At 53.3% G+C, this 20,369-nt stretch overlaps 2 protein-coding genes across 4 annotated transcripts in view; both read right to left on the bottom strand.

The window, feature by feature from the left end:
• Positions 1 to 444: 444 nt before the first annotated feature.
• On the bottom strand, positions 445 to 8,673 carry LOC103624255 (disks large-associated protein 4-like). Its single transcript, XM_008643469.2, has 5 exons — positions 8,587 to 8,673; positions 6,330 to 6,739; positions 4,472 to 4,563; positions 3,184 to 3,336; positions 445 to 2,096 (listed from the first exon to the last, which is right to left on the bottom strand). The coding sequence occupies exons 2-5, from the start codon at positions 6,718 to 6,720 to the stop codon at positions 1,881 to 1,883; spliced, it is 852 nt and encodes a 283-aa protein (XP_008641691.2). The 5' UTR covers positions 6,721 to 6,739; positions 8,587 to 8,673; the 3' UTR covers positions 445 to 1,880.
• Positions 8,674 to 8,757: 84 nt separating this feature from the next.
• The window catches only part of LOC103624268 (disks large-associated protein 4-like), a 135,556-nt gene continuing 123,944 nt past the window's right edge, over positions 8,758 to 20,369 (bottom strand). For all 3 annotated transcript variants that reach the window (XM_017746953.1, XM_017746954.1, XM_017746955.1), the window contains one exon: positions 8,758 to 9,390. In XM_017746953.1, coding sequence (XP_017602442.1) covers positions 9,291 to 9,390 — 100 coding nt within the window. In that variant the 3' untranslated portion in view covers positions 8,758 to 9,290. The remainder of the gene's footprint in view (positions 9,391 to 20,369) is intronic.

Below are 20,369 nucleotides of genomic sequence, written 5' to 3'. Positions count from 1 at the left end.
TCCTTGGTGTCCCCCCTTTCTCTGCCAGAGATCCCTAAAGCTGCATCTTTACAATCCGCCCCAAAACCCGACAGTGCAGCCCTGCAGTGTCTCTGCCCCCACGGAGCCTTGAGGTTTGGGAAAGGCCTCCAAGGGGAGCCCGGGCTGCTGCCAAACCCCAACAGGCCCCAGGTGCCACCTGCACAGACCTTGCCAAAGCCTCCAGGGCCAGGGACTCCACCCCTGCCCTGGGCAGCCCTGGCCCCCTTTCCCATGCAGGACTTTCCCCCAGTATTGAACCTGAGGCTGTTTTTCCTTGGCCCCTGGGAGCAGAGCCTGACCCCAACCTCCAGCCCCGTTTGAATCCCAGCACAGCTGAGCTTTGGGAATTCTATGGTTGGGGGCAGAGACCTCTGAGAGCGGCTTCATGGACAGCCCCAGACAGCACACAATGGGCAGCAGGCATCATTCAGGATTTCACTTTTATTTATTTTTTGCCTTCTGGATCACCAACACTCTCACTGAAACCTCTGGGATTCCACCTCCACCCCCATGACAGTAGCACACAATCTCCCAACTTGTTCAAACATGTGAAGAGGAAAAAAAAAAAAAAATCCCCAGCGAGATCCCTCAGGATGGGACAAAAACCTTCAGTGTGAGAGGGTGGCAAAGAATCAGGGGGGTGGCAGCTCTGGCTCCAAGGAGCCAGACCGGAAAGGAGACCTACAAAGGGGAAAAAAAAAATGGGCTAAAAAATATTTAGCAATCCTTCCTCTACCCAGAGAGCAGGGAGATAAGGAAAAAATAGTCATCTGCTTACACACAGGGTATATATTTTTACACACACTTGGACACACATCTAGATATAGTACATGTAAAAATATATGCTATACATCTGCCCACCCCCGCGGCGGCGTGGGCAGGATCCGTGTGTAGGAATTACTATACAGGTACTACTAAGTGTATATGTGCATATGTACACCCCCTCCTCCTGGACACGCTGAGCCCACAGCCGGGATGCTCCCGCAGCCCCCCGCTGCAGCAGCTCCTCTCTCCAGCAGCCATCCAAGGAAAATGGTGTTGGAAGGGGAAGAGGAGGGAAATCAAAGGGATGTGGCTCGTGCTCTGTGGTCCTTCAGCTCCGCTCCTGTGCCCGGAGCAGGGTCCGGCTCTCGGGATCCCCTGCGCCAGATTTATTGCACATTTTGCTTCTGGGCTGCATTTCAACCCCACATTCCACAGCCCCGGCGTCCTCTCCCTCCAACAAGCTGAGGATACGACCCCCTGTGCCCGTCCTCCCCCACCCCAACATCCCCATCCCAAGAACACAAAGCCCAGGAAGGCTGCTGGCTGGAGAGGGCAGCAGGACTAACACACCACAGGTGTTCTCTGCGGGGACAGCAGGGTCCGGACACGGGAACCGAAGCCATGCAAAGGGTGGGAGAACGGGAGCTGGAGGAGGGAAAAAATAAAGGATGAGAAGGGCAGAACAGATCTGAGGAGGAGGAAGAACACAGCATGGCAAGTGCTCAAGGCTTCGTGTTTTCTTGTCCTCTTCTTGTAAACAAGCTAATAATTCTCATGAGATAGAACAAGTAAAAAGACTGAAGTTCCAAGTCGAGGGGCTGGAGTTCCCAGGAGTCTGTCCAGTCCATTCAGCAACACCACAGCCGGGGAGAAAACGAGGGGCATTTTTTCTTTTTCTTTTTTTAAATTTTTTTGTTTTTTTTTTTTGTTAAAATCTTCATTACTTAAAGCTGAGAGAGAAAAAAGCCAACTCAGGAGCCCTTTTCAAGGATGGCTCATTGTCTCTAGACTGAATAAATCACACTAGTTTCGAGAGAACCTTTTTTTTTTCCATTTAATGACTTATAAAAGCCGCGGGCTGGCCGTGGCCGGGCTCAGAGGCGGGTCTGGGCCTCGGGGACGTAGATCTCGATGCTGTCAGCGCTCTCGGTGGCCGAGTTCTGCCGCACGGACGCCGCGCGCTTGGCCGCCATCAGCCGCTTCCGCGCCTCCTGCCGCTGCTTGTCCGAGTCGGAGCCTTTGTCCCGGCTCAGCTGCGATTTGGACTTGGCCGGCTTCTTTGGCACTGGAGGGGGGGGGTTTTTCTCTTCCTTTAGGGAGACAGTAAGGAAAAACCCAGACCTGATATAAATGTGTGCAGCTGGGCACCAGCTCGGCCCCGGCGGGGCCTTGCGGGAGGGGACTGGGATCATGTCGGGGAGAGCAGCTCTGGAGCAAGACACCCCTCAGCATCAGCTGCCCTGGTTTCTACAGTGAGCTGTTTGGGATTTCATGGAATCACAGAATGCCCTCAAATGGGAAAGGACCCACCAAAAGCATGGAATCACAGAATGGTCTGGGTTGGAAGATCATCCAGTTCCACCCCCTGCCATGGCAGGGACGCCTTCCACTAGACCCTGTCCAACCTGGCCTTGGACATTTCCTGGGATGGGCTGTGCACAATCCGGAGGTTGATGATCCACAGCCAGGATCATCAAGTCCAACCCCTGCACGGACACACCTGCAGGACGCCCTGTGCCTGGCAGCACTGTCCAAATGCTCCTGGAGCTCTGGCAGCCTCGGGGCTGGGACCATTCCCTGGGGAGCCTGGGCAGTGCCCAGCAGCCTCTGGGGGAAGAACCTTTTCCTCATCCCCAGCCTGACCCTCCCCTCCATGCAGCTTCCATGGTACAGGGCTCTTGTGGAGTGGCCTGGAGTTCACAGACTGTCTGGTTCAGCTGCAGCTCAGAGCACAGCACAGGGAGTATGAAGACACAACTTAATGTGGAACTGCAAAATTTTAATCAGCCACCCTGTCCTGAGCCACAGTCCTCCCCTACCCTTATCTGCAGAGCCAGGACACCACCTCTCCTGCATTTCCCAAAGGTTCCAGTTGTTTTTTACATTACTTAGGCACCAGGGATAGTTAAACCCATCCACACAGTGCTGGGAACACTTGAGGCCCCTGCACCACTGCTCAGCACCCCAGGCTTCCTCCATCCAACACCTTTTCCCGTTGTACAAAACTGTTCCCACTATTACTCAAGAGGAATGGCCTTGGTGCCTTGCAAGGCTGTGAGGTGACAAGTGCAGGATGGCCAAAGCCCTTGAGAGCATCTGTTTGCAGACAAAACCAGACCTCAGATACCCCAAATGTGTGCAAGGTACTCAGGCCACTTCCCAGTGCTCCTCACTCACCTTTCTCTCCGGTGTCTCTGCCAATTGCCAGCTATTAGCTTTGAGGTGGTACAGCTCATCAAACTTCATGCTGATGTCTTCAATGGACAGCTGGAGGAGATCCCAAAATCCAGCCAAGTCCTGGGCTGTGGGTCTGGGATTGGCGTTAGGGTTCTAGAAGGGGAAGCGTTAAGAACACCCTTTCAGAAGGAACACACCCAGCAGAGCAGCGTGCACAGCACATTCACCCCTTTTACGTCTGCCTGCAAACAAACCCCGTGAGAACCCACAGGAGAAACCAGCCCTGAACATGGACACACAAAGCTGTCATTTACAGCCCACATTATTTCTGCCCAGCTCAGGAAGCAGGTCCTGACTGCACTTCTCTTACAGCAGAGTAATCCTGAACCAGACACTCAGTGCTGGCACTAACCCCACAGCAGGATCCAACAGCAGTGCCCAGCATGGGAATCAGAGCCACAACACTGGTTTCTGACACAGAGACCCTGATTTCAGGGTGGGAAATAATGGAAATGGACACCCAGCTGTGATACCTGGATCTGCAGCACTCCAAGGAGCCAAAGTGAGCTTTCATGAGAAAAATTATTTTGCTACATTTCCCCCCAAAACAACCTGAAAGCATCAGTACTTCTTGGGCTGGGTTGAAAAATTTTAAGTAGCTTAAATTTCTTCCAAGAACAGGATTTTCCCAGTTCCCAGACAGCTGAACCACCACTGCAGGCCCTGGAAAGCATGGGATCAGATCTGAGCAGCTCACACAAAGCTCTGCTGGTGCTGCTGCTCAGCTGGGATCAGCACTTTATCTCCTCCTGCTCCTCAAGTCTCTCCAAGATTATTTTGCATGTAAGGAACTCTAAGGAAGTTTGCAAAATCCATATTACCATGAAGCCTGAGGGGAAAATCAAACCACAGATTCCATCAATCCCCATTAGCCCAGGTCAGCGCCGAGCAAGGGCAAACCCCTGCACTCCCTTTCAGAGATCAATTCCCAGTGACCTGGGGACAGTGTCACCAGCCACACACGCAAAGGGAGCACGTTTGGTCAAGAGCAGACTTTTCAAACAGTCCCCCCTATTTGGTCCAAGCTCAGGGGTTTGCCTCAAAAAGCCCTTCAGAAGCAGGAGGCAGCTCTGTGCTAACCCAGCCCTCCCCCAGCCCGGCACTGCAGGCTGTGGCTGCACTGGCTTTGTTTTCACAGGGACAGCAGCCTGTTAACACCTGACCAAGTCCCTGGGGTGCTGTTGAGAGGCACCCTCTCAGAAACCAGGAAGAAGAGATCCAGACTCACCAAGTTTTGTTCACAGAGGCCGTGGAATTGCTGGAACTTCTGTGACATCAGTAACTGTGCACTGCCCACTGCACTCAGGACTTTTCCTAAGACTGTGGGGGACAAAAAAAAAAAAGAAAATAAAAAAACCTGAGTTGAACAGACCATTAAATGTAGCAATGAGCTCCAGCATTCCTGGAGCAGAGAAACACTCGAGTCATCAGAAAAGCAGTTTCAGAGATCCTCAAGGCGCTAACTGCTCTCAGGAACAAGATGTTTTGAAACCACATTTGTCTGCCATTGCTCCTTCTGGCAGGCCAAACACAGACCTGTCTGAGGACATTACAACATCCAAGTTGGCAGAGAGCTCCTTAAACTGCCCTCAGCCCCTCAGAGGAGCCACCAGCACCACCTCAGCAAGGTCTGCTGGCACTTGCTAGAGATTGCAGCCTGCTCTCCCAGCCCTGCACAAGGGCAAGGTGACACAGGGACCACTCTCCAGCCTCCCTGTACCAGCAGGGATGAACACACAGGCCAGGCCTTTTAACACCCAGGACTTCATGGTGCTCTTAACAGTTTTTCCAAGCAGCCTCCGGGCATGAGCATGTTCCTCTGCTCACTAGAGGAAATACAGTCTGGGCTTTTCCCTTCCAGAGGCAGGCTCAGAGCCCCACAGCCCACAGTGCCTGCAGCTGCATCACCAACAGGGACCACCTGAGTCCCATCCCTGCTCTGCTGCTGCCCCTGAGCCTGCTCGGAGCGTTGGGAGCTCTTGGTGGGACAAGTGCACCCTGGGCTCTCTCACCCACCAAGGCTGTGGTTCCACAAGCAAGCAGCTTGCTGCTGGCAGTCACAGCAACAATGCCATGCAGGTCTTGCTGTCTTTCCTTGCCACAGGTCAAGCCAGGCCAGCCCCGAGGCAGGGAGATCCCTGGCACAGCCTGTCCCCCTGGCAGCCAGGGCAGCACCTCAGGGAATCGGATTAGGGATTAGCTCCTGGAGCCCCAGCAGTGACAGTGAGCTAAAACTGAGCCTCACCTTTGTTTCACCTTTCTCAGGTTTTAAAAACATCAAGACCAGGCTCCACACAAAGATCCTGCCCTCTGCAGCCTCGTCACCCACTCCTGTCACTCTGTATTCACCAGAGGCACAACTCCCACTGCAAAAAGCTCAGGTTTTGCCAAGGCATTTGAAAATAAAAGAACAAGCCCAGCTGTTCCATAAAATCAACTGGCCTCATGTTCCCTGTTCCAGGCTTTTGGTGTATCCAGCACAAATTCAGTGAGGCTTTCCCATGTGAAGAAACCTCCTCTTTGCTATGAAGACAAGTTCATCAACTGAACTGAGCAAACAAGCTCCGAAGTCGTGTTCCTTCTGCCCCACTGCCAGCTAAGCTTTCCCCTGCCTGTTTGAGAGTAATGGGTGAGGCAGGGAGAGATCCCACAGCCTCCCTGAAAGCTTTTTCCATTTAACCTTTTTTAAGATTAAATCCATTTAAGCTTTCAGCAGTTTTGAGTGGTCAGAAGCTGCACCATCCCCTGCACATCTTTTATGGGGCATCACAGCATTATTTCTTACTCCATTTGCTACAGGAAGTTTCATTACCCTTTCCAAGGAAAAATCATTCCTTGGCCCATCCTCATCTCCATGCTCTGGCTCTGTGGGCTGTCAGCAATTTCATAGAACCCCAGAATGGCTTGGGAGGGAAGGGACCTTAAAGCTCATCTCATCCCACGGGCAGGGACACCTTCCACTATCCCAGGCTGCTCCAAGCCCCGTCCAGCCTGGCCTTGGACACTGCCAGGGATATGGCAGCCACAATTTAACTGACCCAACTGCTTCTTGAGGGAGAAGCTGCCGGGCTGCTGCCCACACCCACCTTCCTCAGAGAGATTGTTCTCTTTGGTCTCCTGGTCCATCTGGCGGCACCAGCCCTCCAGGCGCTCGGTCTCCGCCTGCAGCAGCTTCAGGAACCAGAAGCCGTCCCGCCGGCAGGGCCCCGGCTGCGCCGGCTCCGACGGCGATGTGGAGGAGCTCTCGAGCCAGGGGTCAGGAGGAGGGAGAGAAGAAGGCTCCAGGGCTGGGTCGTTGTTTTCTCCATAGGAGAGGTTTCTCTTAATCTGTGAGGGCTTGGCTGGTTGCCTGGTGGAGGCATCAACACCAACAGAGTTGTTGTGCTGGGGGCACTCAGCGAGGCTTCTCTCAGATGATTTACAGCTGGAGTTATTGGGCTCCTGTGTGTCAGAGTCTGTGTCCTGTTTGGAGGACATGCTGCGAGAGTGGCTGTTTCTGGAGGGATCAAAAGCCATGGTTCAATAGCAGATATTGGCCTGGCTGGCCTCCCACACCAACAGCAAAATCCATGGCCACAGCAGAGCCTCTCCCTGCCCCTCCTCACACACAGACACACCACACACTCAGACAGACAGAATTATAAGGTTGCCTGCTTACTGCAGTCGGCCGTTCAGACGAGAGGGCTGACGCATGTCTATAATTACAGCTTGGAATTTTTTTATTTTTTATTTAATTTCAAGCTCCCATTGATTTGGCTGTTAGAGAACAAGTGCTTTTTGCAGTGGGTGTGTGCTGTGGAGGAAGAGCTCTCCGTGGGCCTCATTCAACACCACTCACTGGCACAAAGCAGGGAAGAAGGTCTAAGCACAAGTGGGGGAGGCACAATTTAAAATAAAAGGAAACTGCACAAGCTTGCGTCTCACTTACCGCCACTCGTCCTCTACCTGTACCCCGATGGACTGGAATTTGGTGGCTGGTGGAGGAGGCTCCTCTTTTGCCACTGGCTGAAGGCAGTCAACCTTATTGAACAAAAAAAAATACAGACAAAAACAGACACGAGAACTTGCGGCTGGAATCCACGTTAGTCGACCAGGAGTGTGCACACACACAGAGCATGCTGACACCACACGGGAGGGCTGGCTAAGGACAGGCACGAGGCTACTGCTCAGCTCTGCTCCCACCTCAGGATCAGGGCTGTGTCCTGCCAGGCTGCTGCTGCTGCCACCACCTGTGCCAAGAGCCCTGGGCTCTGCATGGCTGGGGCTGTGTCCCTGCGCCTGTGGCATCCCAGAGAGTCAAGGACCACGGCATTCAAGGGAGGACAGCGAGGTGATTGAGATTGACAGCAAAGCCTCTCTCCCAGGGATTGACACCCTGGATAAGAGGGTTAGAAGATTTTAGGAATGATATCCAGGTGACTTAGGAACCAACTCAGAAAAGGAAAAGGAGACGAACGCAGTCAGCCTCTCCAGTGTTTCTCTCCCCTCACCGCCCTTTCAGGTGTTCTGTCCCACCAGCCGTGCAGAGAGGCCTTCACTGTCACCTGTCTGAACTGGCCTTGCTGTAAAGCTGATGGAGAACTTGTTCAGCACACACAGAGCAGCTCAAAGCTCAGATCCTGCCCTTGGAGCTGCCCAAGCTCCCGTCTGCTGGTAACCAGCACCTGGGACAGAACCAGAGCTCACAGCTACCTGTAATTGAGAAACCTGTCCCAGAGGAGAGCACAGCCCCAGAGGATGCAGTTTTGCTGACTGAAGTATGGATTTACACTAGTCACTGGTTCTCGTTTGACTGCGTAATCAACAGCTCATTTGCATCTGCTCCCACAGAGTTAAATGCTTCCAGCAAGGGAAGCACCAACCTGCTGGGAACACTGAGCAGCAAGGAATTGCTCCCTTCTGCCTGCAGCCCTGGGACCATTTGGCACTGCAGCAGCCCATCCCACGTGGACATCAAGCAGAAGGGCCCACCTCTCAGGGGAGGCTTGTCCCAAGAACCATGGTGGGCAAGGAGCAGACTGCTGGGAAGCAATACAGAGTACAGGGCACAGGCAGACTGGCAGCAAGAGGCCTCTTCAGAGGGACTCATCCAGTTAACATGGCCCCTCTGCTCTAGAAAACACTTCAAATTTGTACTAGAAGAACTCAGTCCTTTCTGGGCTGTTAAGGGAAAGTGCTGCTGTCTCTCACCCTGGAAGCACTGGCAGTTACTCTGACAAGGCAGTGAGTGGCTCTTGCTATTCTAAGTGAGCTCAGATGCACACCCGGTCACAGAAAAGGCACACGCTAAATGGATGGGGTAAGGACATTCCTTGGGACGAAGGAGAACAAACTATTCCATACTTGTATTCCTATAGACGATAGCTTTCTTTTGGGGATATTCTCCACTTTAGGCTCTTCGTTAGTCAGAGTCCCTTTGTCACTTTTCAAAGTTGCATTTTTCTGAGGTAACTCTGGGGTGTCTCTGGCCGGAGTCACGACGCTGCCCCTGGTCACGCTGGGTGTCCTGGTGCTGTCCAAGCTGTCTGAGGAATTGCTGAGCCCCGACTGGCTGGTGACCTCACTCTTGTGGTCCTGGCTGTCCAGGTAGGTGTCCTGCGCCGACTCAGTGCTGCTCTGCACAGTGACAGAGATGAACGGCTTGGACGTGGTCCGAGGTGGGACGGGAGGTGGAGTCTTTTTATATGCCACTAGGCATGATGAACCTGCAGGGACGGAGGGGGGAGAACGGAGAACGCAGGAGACGGGAAAGAAATACAGTGAAAGAGAGAGAAAAAGCAGGTCAGTCACGACATCCAAGAGGAGCCTCCAAGCAGCAGCTGGAGGCAGAGGTGCAGAACCAGCCCACAGGCAGCAGCTCACGCTGGGGACCCACACCAAAGCATAGGGAAAGCGAAGGCAGAGCCAGAGCTAGCTTGCAAAAGAAGTCAAAAGGAATACCATGATGCGTGGAAATCTGGAAATGGAGAAGAGGGATAGAAAAGCCTCCCAAGAATGCTACAGGGTTTGGCAGGTGTAAGCCTCCACAGTGGGGAAATATTCTTTGGCTAAACCCTATATTTTAGTGTCCTAGTACGGCCAAGTGTCTCAGCTCTTTGTCCCATCAGTTGACAAGTTTCAGTGTCTGGATCAGGGTGATGGTTTTTCCTACAAAAATGGAAAGAAGCCATAAAATGTGTTAGATGTTGATGGCAGGAACACACATTTGAAACCCCTGACAAGCCCAGCTGCTTCACACCAGGGCAAAAGACCCAGGAGTGGTGAGGCTGCTATTCTGTGGCCCCAGATCCAAGTGGCAGCGAGGCTGGAGATGTGTGCCCAGCAGACACAGAACACACGTATCCCACACCAACCAGGACAGCAGCCACAGCCCCAACCTGCTCCTGTCTCTGGCTGGACAGGATGGAAACCCCCCAGCGAAAATACATGGAAAATACAAGTAAAATCCATGTGGATCCTGCAGCAGCCGTGTGTTTAGGCTCTCAGATTTCCAAGGATATACAAGCCCCTGAGGCCACAGTACCTCTCCAGCTGCTGTCCAGCCAGGACAGGCTGCACTGGGCAGGGTGTGGCCAAACACACTGACCAGCCACCTTCCTATACACAACTGACCCCCTTTATCACCCTACCCCTGTGCTCTTGGTCCTCCTCAAGTCACCAGACTCCCTTTCTTATCCTACCTTTGGTTCCTCCCATTAAGTCCCGTGCAATCCCAAGCTGCTTTTCCCCTGCACATCCCAGCCCTTGCCAGCAGCCTCCTTAGTCCCAGAGAGCTGCAGTTACTCCCCATGTCACACCTGCCTCACCATTTCCAGTGGAGCCAGAGCCAGTCCCAAGCATCCCTGGGAGCCACGTTCCCTGTGGGGCAATCACAGAGCTGCCCCACGAGCCTTATTGACAGTATGTGGACATGCCTGCATTTACACATCCTACTATTTACCATATTAAGAGCTAAAGCTCCACTTCAAAGGAGGAAATAAAAGGGAGGAATTACAGAGGAGGAGATCTGTGTTTCCAGCAGCATTTTTGTGCCCAGAGATGCTGAGCAGCACCTGGCAGAGGAGAAGTGAGAGGCCTGTGCAGGGCTGCCAACCCAGCTGCCTCCAGCCTGGATGGGAGCTCAGAAAGCACCGAATGCATCCCAGTTCCCTCAGGCCACTGCACCAAGCCCAGCACAAACTGAGCAGTGTCCTGACGGCAGGAGAGCAGGACCCATCCCACCACCCGTCACTCTCTGACTCACATGGGTGAGGGGTGACCACAGTCCCCCTGCCAGAGCTGCCTGATGTGGAGCATCATCTCCAACAGCAATTCCTCGGCCCAGTCTCACGGCCTGACTCACACAGCCCATCTCAATGGGGCAGTGTAGGAGCAGCCTGACCAGAGCCATGGCAGAGGCAGCCCTGGATCAGCTGTGTCTACCCCCCAAAACAACAGGTTACTCCTGTTCCTGCACCAGGGCTACAGCAGCCACTGGCCAGGGCAAGCCAGAGCCACCCCAGCTGGCAGAGGTGAAAGCATGTCACATGTCTCTTCACGGACAGTTAAATACCTCCCCATGGCCCCTGCTCTTCTCCAGGGACAGTGCTCAGGGTGTCCCGCTACCCACAGCCCCTGTGACACAGTCCTGCTTGGAGCTGGACTGGCCACAGCCCTTGGTGGCTTAGCTGGCACGGTCACCAGGAGCTCAGCCCAGCTCCCCAGCTGCTGTGGCCACCACCAGGGCTGGGACTGGAAAGGAAATCGATGGCTATTCTACATTGAACAGCCCAGCCACGCAAAACAAGGGGAGGGCACAGCAGCACAGAGAGTTTCTGGGGCAGATCAGTGGTGTCCAGAGTCAGTAAGCCAGACCCAAAGCCATTCTCCACTTACCAACAGACAGCACGGACACTGTGCTGCTCTGTTAAAGGGGAAAACCACAGTATCCCCCTGGCTTGTCCCTGGGAACCCTTTGTGCCACCTGGCTGGGCTGAAGGGCAGCACAGGCTTTGCTGGAAGGGAAACACCCGGGACCGACAGAACACACCCCTGCTCATGTATCTGTGCTCAAAGGGCTGACCACCCAAAAGTAAGTCTAAGGCTCTAAGAAACATTGCAAATGACAAACACAAAGGGATCAGGAGCTTTGAAGAACTGGGGATGCATTAGTTAGTGCAATTGCAAATTAACCTCACTGAAGCCCTCTGCAAACATGAAACAGGACTTCTGACTGCCCAGGAAACTCAGAAACCACACCTTGCAAGGACAGGCTTCAAAAGCCAAAGTCAGAGCAAGCCCACCCAGAACAGCCTGTCCTTGGCCCTCAACACAACGCTGAACTAAGCTTCAGTGCTTCCTGCATCTGTGGGAAACAAGAATACCCCACTGTTTCCATAGGAGAATTGGCTCTGAGGCCAATCCCATCAGTGAGGAGCATTCCAGTAGCTGACTTACCCCTCCAAAGGGTTACAGCTCAGCAGGCATGGATCTGCTCGGGACTTGCTGAGGTCACACTATTTTAAAATCAGCTTGTGCTGCAATGTGGAATTACAGTTCCTGTGGGCACTGGAGCAGGACCTCACTCTGCAGGACCAGCAGCTCAGTTTGTTTGGGAACACCATCCCTGCTCCAAAAAGGTGTGGAACAACAGGAGAACACAGAAGTCATGCTTAAGCTTCCAGTTTTGCAGCACTAGGCTCTTCCTGCTCACACCATCTTCCACGGCTAATTTCAGCAAGCAGCTGGAATTCACAGCATGCTGTGGATGATTGATTTTGGGGAGGAGGATGTTTGTTTATAGTCTTTCTTCTGTAATTATTTTTAGAAAGCAGCACATTTCCAAACTAGCACCTTGCACCTGCCCTCAGGGGCTTGGGCAATCCCTGGGCAGAGGAGCTGGTTGCAGAGCCTTACACTGGAGAGTCCCTCTGGACCCTCAAAATCCAGCTGGGCATGCTGGAATCCTCTCCCTCTCCTTACAGAGGTATTTGCTTCTTGGAAGACTAAAAGTAGAGTCGTAAGGGAATGTGAAATTCAGTCCCTGTTCCCATCCCACCAGGCTGGTACCTGCTCAGTACCTGGCAGCAGCACCAGGAGCACAGCCACATTTGGGCACCACAATTGCCCTCAAGTGTGTCTGGCCTGAAGTGCCAGTGTTCTGCTGCTATTGCTGATTCAATACAGCCTGGTGACATTTCCAATCATTCCAGGAACTTCAAAGACCTACTCAAACGATCCTTATTTTTGTTAAATCACCTCAAAGGCCCCCAGCCACGGTCAGCTGTGGAGGCAGGTTCCCCTGCCCTCAAACATCAGCAGGCCTGGCTGCTATCCCTGTCCTGCTCCATGCATCCCCCTTTCCCTATGGGAAGGGCTGGAAGAACGACCTCATTTCCTCACACATGAAGCAGAACGCTCTAAAATTATCTCTCCTACAAGACAAGCTCATTTGCCTTTTAAATAGAACAACCATAGAATCATCTTGCAGCAAATGGCATCAGTGGCATTATCCCCTCAGAGATTCCAGCTGCAGGGCTTTGGGCTGCCCTTTGCCACAGGGTCTCCTGGCTGGAAGGAGCTGCTTTGGGAGGCAGTTTCCAATAGCAAAGGGAACTGGAACAGCCACATTCCAAGCGACCTGACCTCTGATTTTCATCAGCTCGAGGAACACTTCAAGGTTGGAGCTGTAGTGAACTGCAGGATGTTTTATTTGTAGAGAGTCCAAGTGAAAGTGAGCCCCAGTGACAATCTGCACTGAAGACAATCCGGACACACGGATTTTATGGTTCACAACTATTACTGTCCCTGTCTGGCTCTGTGGGGTCACATGCATGCACACACAGATGCACGGCTAGCTTCAGTATAAAGCCACTGACAAAGAGGCAGGAAAGCTCCTTGCGTGCATTCCAACAGGAGCATTTATTGCTTCCACACTGTTGAAGGCTGCAGAGGCAAATACCAACATGATCCCAAACCCCCCAGTTTTATCCAGGGGCGGGGAAAAGGCAGGACCAGGGAACGGGGACCAATGGAGAACTCTGGGGGAGTGATGAGGGGAAGAGGCTGACAGCCAACTGGGGAATCCAAATTGGGGTAGATTAACATAACAGAACAATGCATCCCGGGAGAAGCCTTTCTGGTCACCCTAACATGAAGTGGTTCTTGTGGTACTAGGGACTTGTCTTACTGAAAACTCTCTGTCCCTTGTAATGTGTGTTCACCGGCCACCACACACAACAATCACTTCAGACCTGATTTTTCTGCACACTGAAGGTCAAGATACCTGCACCAGTTAGAGGCACTGCGAGAAATCTACCCAAATTTTGTTAGTCAACAGGAAAATCATACAAGTCAGAAATCATAGAGGCTTGGGTTGGAGGGACCTTAAAGACCATCTTTTTCCATCCCCTGCCCTGGGCAGGGACACCTTCCATTATCTCAGGGTACTCCAAGCCCCATCCAACCTGACCTTGGGCACTTCCAGGGATCCAGGGGCAGCCACAGCTGCTCTGGGCACCCTGTGCCAGGGCCTCCCCACCGTCACAGGGGTGATTTTTTTCCTAATCTAAATCTCTCCTCTTTAAAACAATTTCTGCTTGTCCTATCACTATCTGCCCATGTGAAAAATCACATGGCTCCCATATATTTCCATCTAGACATGATGGGAAATGCCTGTGAAGATGCCACCTCTTGCTCTGACAGAATGACTGTCTTTAGAGTGCTGGAGGAGATTTAAAAGACGTTTTATAGTGGTTAAACAAAACTCCTGGAAAGCAAAGTCAAGTGACTGCATTTGTTCAGAGAGGCAGTTTATGGAAATGCTATAAATACCTCCTGCCTCAGTGCCTTGCCTTTGTAAATCTCAGTAGCACTGATCTTTGAAAAACTAAAAATCTCACCTTGGTACTACACAGAGGTAACAGACACCTGATGGTAACCACGAGTGGGCTGTGGGAGCCAGGGAAGGACCGTGGGCTCTCCTGTGAGTCCTCACTCCAAGCTGCAGGGTGACCCCAGGAGCAGCAGCATCCTGGCACAAGCAGCTCCCCAGAGCACAGCCCAAACCATGTGCCACCTCTGTGGTGGTGCCCACAGAGCCCTGCAGAGTGCCCAGCCCAGCAGAGCCCTTTAACTCTCAGATGATCCCAAGAACACCATGAACACTTCACCAGCTGTTTCTGCTTGTCACAGAGCCTGTACACCAGCCAGGCTGTGCTTGTGAGTCAGGGGACGGAGAATTCCCCAGCAGCTCCTCCCAGGCAGCAGCACCAGAGAAGAGCCCTCTCACCTCTTGTGACAGCCCTGCATAAACCCAGCCTGGACACCCAAAGCACCTTGAGTACTTCTCGAGGAGGTCAGAGGAGAAATTCAACATTCCCCTTCTTATTGCCCTACCCATCCTCAGCTTTCATCCCCAGCACGGCTCAGGCAGAGCAGCAGTGCTTGGGCATGGCTGGAGTGGCAGCTGGGACAAGGGGACCACTGCAGGCTTGTCACTTGTCCCACCACATAACGCTCTTGTTCCCAGGACAGAAAGCCAGGCCTTGGGCTCTGTGCCACGGGACACCCTCAGCCCAGCCCTGGGACTCCAGGCAGAGGCAGGAGCACCCCAGCAGTGTTAGGGAGCACAGCACAGGGCAGGTGGGTCTGCAGCAGGGACCAAGGAGAGGTGAGGGGCAGCGGGCTGGGGTCACACCCTGACACTCCAAGGCAGAAGTGTCCCTCTGACCACTGCAGCTGTTCCCACCAGCAGCTACAGAAGGTGAGCAGCCCTCACTCAGAATTACACCCCAGCCACTTTTCCTGACCCATGGAAGCGGCCATTTCCCCCTGAACAGCATCAACTCACTTGTGAGGTAAGCACAGAGAGGGGAGACGCCCTTCCTGAGCACCACTGCTCCCACACAGGCTCCTCTGGGAGCAGCCTCCCCCCAGCCCCACACGTGCCTGACCCACGCTGCAGCTCCCCCTTGGCACAGCCTGCCCGGGTGTGCAGACTGCACTTCACCTATCTGGCATTTTGTTACACAAAGAAATGACTTCTCAGCTTTAAGCAAACGCCTTCCTCAAAGCCCTCCCTGAGCAGCCAGAGAGGCTGGCACAGCACTAAACAGACCTGTGCCAACAGCTCTTGGCTGCCCAGCTGGGAGACACTTCCAGCTGCTGCTCCAAGCGAGCGCACAGCTGTCAGAGATTTGTTACCCCCTGCTCCTGTTCAGGTCCAGCACACCTGTACACCCCAAAGGCTCTGCTGGCAGGACAGTATTTTATCACCCAAGTATCCATCTGGTACCTGGTGTTAGGAAAAAAGGGGCTGCCCTGCACTTGTCCGACCACTGCCAAGTACAGCAAGTTCCTGCATATCACTGAAATGAAAGGACTGGACAGATCTGCAGAAAAAGGACCTCAAACTCAAGGCAGCATCTCTCAAATGTTGCAGTCAGAAGCAAATACAGAAGCAAAGGGCTCTCTCTGAACATCAGCTCTGTGTGTGTAGACTAACAGTAGAGCTCTCATCCAGAAATGCACCACAAAATGCTCTGCACAACCATTTGTGTTCTCTGGTCAACTATGACTGAGATGCCCTTAGGGAGAGCTGCCACACAGGGTGACCAGGGACGCCTGGGGCAGGCACAGGGGCACTCAGGGCTGCATGAGCCCCAGCAGCCAGTTCTAACCATAGACCCAGTATTTTGGGAGGGAACATTTAACCAGAGCAGGAAAGGCTGATGGCTGTGAACTCTTTACATGAGGGACTTTGGATTTTTCAATATACCAGAAGTTTAAGCATCATGGAGAGGCTCCAGTTTCAAATTCCTGAGCACAGAAATGATAATGAGCACTGATACACTGAGAAATGTTATACTGGGAAGGCAAGGCAGGTTGCTTTTGTTAAAAAAAAAAAAAGCTTCTTGTAGAAGGTCACGAATTTAAAAGAGCCATGAAGCAACAGAAGACACCCTCCAAGAGTGCTGGGGTTAAAAACAGGGTACCTCACACTGCTGGCTCCTGGCAGCTCTGGCCATCCCTCTTTAGCACAGCCCGCTGCAGAGTCAGCAGGGCCACAGCAGATGCTGCAGGGGACGCCAGCCACAGGCACTCCCAGCCCCAGCTGCAGCAGCAGCTGACACTGGAGCTGCTGAGTGGGCTAGAGGAGATACTGGGATTTCTCCCCACCCTCCCAAAAGCGATTGTCAGGGGTTTTAAAGTGAGTTGAAGCCATGGTGAGCAGCTCCACCCTGCTCCAGCCACACATCCAGCCAGTGTCCTTCTGTCCTGGGGGCTCAGACAGATCTCCAACCCAGCCAGCACAGGGCAGCAGCCAAAAGAGCATTCGATGCCTCTCCCTGCCCCAGGGGTTAATTCACTAACAACCACCAAGGTCCCCAAACCCAACCATTCTGCCTCAAGAAGTCACCGAGTGGGAAGAGAAAAGCCAGAGCACGGTGCCAGGAGGAGCAGAACTGCATCTCTGATGGGTGGGGGTGCCTGATCCCCAGGGACGGGGTCCCTTGCCAGCTCACTGCCCAAAAGTGCTGGCACACACTTTTTCCACAGAGGGACTGGACTGAAGGGATGGTCCATCAGTTCAGTGCTCCTCAGGGTGTGCTTACCCCCTCCAAAACCCTCACTAGTGAGGGCTGATGCTTTTCACATCAAAGAGGTGAAGCAGCAGAGTTAGTGGGAGCCCAAGCTTCCAGAGCCCTGGGGTCTCTGATCAGCAGCCACACTCCTGGTGTCCACCCAGCCCAGGACCCTGCACCAGGAATGCAGCACCAGAGTGCCCAGCAGCACCTGGACTGTCCTGCCAGGTGGGCACAACAGAGTCACCAGCAATTCCTCCTGTTGCCAGATCCTGCCTGGCCCCTCCAGCAGAGCCAGGGCTGCCAGAGCAGCTGAGAGCCCATCCAGGCAGGCCTGGAGCTCCATCCCCGTGGCCAGGCACAGCCCTTTCTCAGCCAGGCCCCTGGACACGGGCACCTTGCGGCACAGGGTGGTGAGCAGAGGTCATGGCAGAAGGGCCAGTGGCATTCCAGTCCCATGGCAGGTTTCATAGGAGTGCAAGGCTCTGGGCAACAGGAGCCCAGCTGGGCTTTAAGGGCACACCATTTCTCCTTGCTGGCCTTTGTGCAGAGGATGCAGAAATGCATCCCACAGTGCTAAGGAGCCACCAAGCCATGAGGCCCAGGGCTTGCTGCATCACCCAGCAGCCTGTTTGCTACAGACACCTCATCCCCACTTCAGGACCTCCTCACTCACAGCTCCACAGGGCTCTGACCCTGGCCTGAGCCACAGCAGGCACAGTGGGAGGGAGCAGCTCCCCAGCTGCAGCAGAGTGGGGATGCCAGGATAGGGGCTGAAACCTTTCTGTGCACACAGGAACCAGGAACAGGGGAATAGGGAACACAGAGAACCCACACTGCCACTTGTCCTACCTCTGCAGAAGGCAAGGAAGCACTGCAGATACCCTGCCCACACATCTGCACAGAGCAGCCTGTCCTCTTCAGAGGGCCATCAGGAAGGGGCTCAGCTCTGAACTGTGCCACAGAGGACTGCTAGAGAGAGCAGGCACTTCCATCAGCTCCTGGCACTGGAACTGGTCACATGGACTTTCCTGCAGCCAGGGGCAGGTAAGAGAATGCAAGACTGGACAGACTGGAGCATACAGCACCTCACAGAGCCTGCCCAGCAGCTCAGCACGCCACCACTCCACTCCCAGGGCTCCAGGGGATACCAGGACCACTTCAGAACTGTATGGACCACAGCTTAGTGAGCACGTATCAGCCAAAAGCTCTTCAGACAGGGAGACAAGCTGTGCTGAAAGGTGCTGCCACAACAAGAGCAGCAATCCTTTCTGCTGATGCACTGAAGCATCATCCACTTCACCCTCCTGATGCAGAGACCTGTGCCTGCAGCATCTCACCCAGATGTGGCAAAAAAAGCTCAGCAGCAGCACAAGGAAATGTCCACTGGACTCGACCACACACACAGGTGGTCAGTGCAGCAGCACAACCACACAGTGCCCAGGGCAGCTCTAACACCATCAGCCAGCAGGTCAGAGACAAGAGGGGCCTGCTAGCAGAACAGGAGAGGGAAAACACAACTGCAGATATCCTGAGATTTGCATTCCAGAGAGTATTTCTCAGGAACAGCACTTACTGCAGGCAGGCCCCATCCCTCCTTGCTTTTAAACACTCACTGTGGCAGCCCCAAAATGCCGATTCCGCCGCCCTGGGACTGCAGGGTCTGTTCTGCCAACTGCACTCGGCAGCTTTGTGTCTGGGCTGGTTTGGGCTCTGCAGCCCTGAGTGTCTCTAGGAGAGAGGTATGGGACATCCCAGCCCATGGATAACAGGAAGAGAAGGGAAGGAAACTGAGCTGAACCAGGTGCCACAGAATTCCCATCCCACAGCAGTGACCAGTCCCTGCACCCCCCTCCCTGTTCAACGCTGCCCTTTCTGCAAGGTTTGCTCAGGGTTACCCAGTACAGACATGGAATTAGGGCACAGATGTAAACCAGACAGGAATTAGCCAGTGCCACCAGGTCACAGGCTGCTCCCCTTTCCCTCCTCCACATGGGATGTCATCCTGCTGCTCTGCAAAGCAGCAAACTGTGGGGAGTGGGGGATGCCTTCGGAGGACACAGGTAAGGAAGGATGGCAAACCCTCCATGCACCCACTGCTGTAGCCACTTCTAAGTGCACCAAGGGTATTAGCATTAATCATCAAGGTGTTTAGCATAATTAGGGAGGCCGATTTAGTTTTTCTCCAAGCTAGCAGTTTCTAGAATCTCCTGCAGAATTAAGTTCCACCAGCTAATGATGCACTGCATGAAATATCCTCTCCCTTCACCATCACTTCATGCACTGCCACATCGCTTGGAAGATGGCATATGTGGATGCTTTTAACTCGCTTCCCTGCCACTGCAGAAGTCCAGGGAATCTCAACACACCTCCTCAAAGTCACAGCCAGTCAAAATCCATATGGCCAGAAATGGCTGGAAACCATGGCAAACCGAATCTCTTCTTGTCTGTGTCAGAGCTCAGCAGCTCAAACGGGCTATTTTAGGTTATGCTGATTGCTTGAAGCCCCAAATCCAGTCATTCCCAAGCATTTGCTCACGTGTCACAGGAGACACATCTCAAGTTCTCCCTGTACAGGCAGCAAGCTGCACCTTGAGCACAAAAATAAGTGCAATAACCCAAGTTTTGCCATCTCAGAAAGGTGAGCATGTCAGTCCAGCACAGCACACACAGCACTGTGACCCTGTGGGACTCCCCATGTGCCTCCCTCTCAGCCCAGGGACCACCCCCAGCCCACCAGGAACCACTTTATCCAGGACTTCTTGAAGGTTCCAGGAACAGGAGTTGCTCCCCTACAGCAGAATCACACCTAGAGCTCTGAGGAACCAAGCCCACAGCGTGGTCCACGGAAGGTTTTGCAAACACTGCCCAGTTGCTGAGACATTATTGGCACATTCCCACTGGTGGACAGTCCTGGAAGCTGGGTGGAGGGGTTACCATCATTTTAAGTGTGCCACTAAACACTGTTCACAGAAGAGCTGGCCAAGAGGGTGCTGAAAACACTGATGGCAGCCAGCAGCTTGTCAGCACAGTGTGTGATAACAGGAACAGGCCTGTGCTGATGGCAGCAATCGCCGAGTTCTCCAGCACAAATGGGGCTCCCAGGGAATTGCTCCATCCCCAAGAACAGAAGCAGCCAACAATTCTGTAGCCTACCTAAAATTTTGAGAAACTGCCACCATTGCTGCCAACAAAACCCCCCTCAAGGTAAGAATTAATTCCTCCATCACTTTGTTTAACATCAGGATTTTTATCACAATTCTCCGATACTGTATCCCGAATTTTACCTGATGCAGGATATCTGCTACTCTCCCTTGCTCACAGGAAGACATTCCGCTGTTTTAAGGCAAGGGTGAGCACTCGGTGATGCCACCAGGAGCAACAGAGGTGGTTTTCCCAGGACATTATGAAAAACCCTCCCCACACCCAGATGACGAGGGATTCTTTGTAAGCTGAAAACAAACCCCACCCTGTAGCCATAGGGCCAGGGAAAGCACATGTGTCAGCAGCTGGGGAGACAGCACTGAACAGGGAGATGGGAAGGCATCAGGCTGGACTCAT

Source organism: Corvus brachyrhynchos, unplaced genomic scaffold, assembly GCF_000691975.1.
Source record: "Corvus brachyrhynchos isolate BGI_N302 unplaced genomic scaffold, ASM69197v1 scaffold661, whole genome shotgun sequence".
NCBI classification, from domain to species: Eukaryota; Metazoa; Chordata; class Aves; order Passeriformes; family Corvidae; genus Corvus; species Corvus brachyrhynchos.
The sequence above is the reverse complement of the archived record's forward strand: the minus strand, read 5'-3'. Positions and strand labels throughout refer to the sequence as shown.

What these genes read in the sequence shown, in the direction of transcription:
- LOC103624255 (XM_008643469.2), bottom strand. Translation starts at nt 6,720, where the DNA reads ATGTCCTCCAAACAGGACACAGACTCTGACACACAGGAGCCCAATAAC. An exon ending in GAACAATCTCTCTGAGGAAG is followed by an intron (nt 4,564 to 6,329) that starts GTGGGTGTGGGC and finishes TGTCCCCCACAG; the next exon opens with TCTTAGGAAAAGTCCTGAGT. An exon ending in CAGAGACACCGGAGAGAAAG is followed by an intron (nt 2,097 to 3,183) that starts GTGAGTGAGGAG and finishes GTCTCCCTAAAG; the next exon opens with GAAGAGAAAAACCCCCCCCC.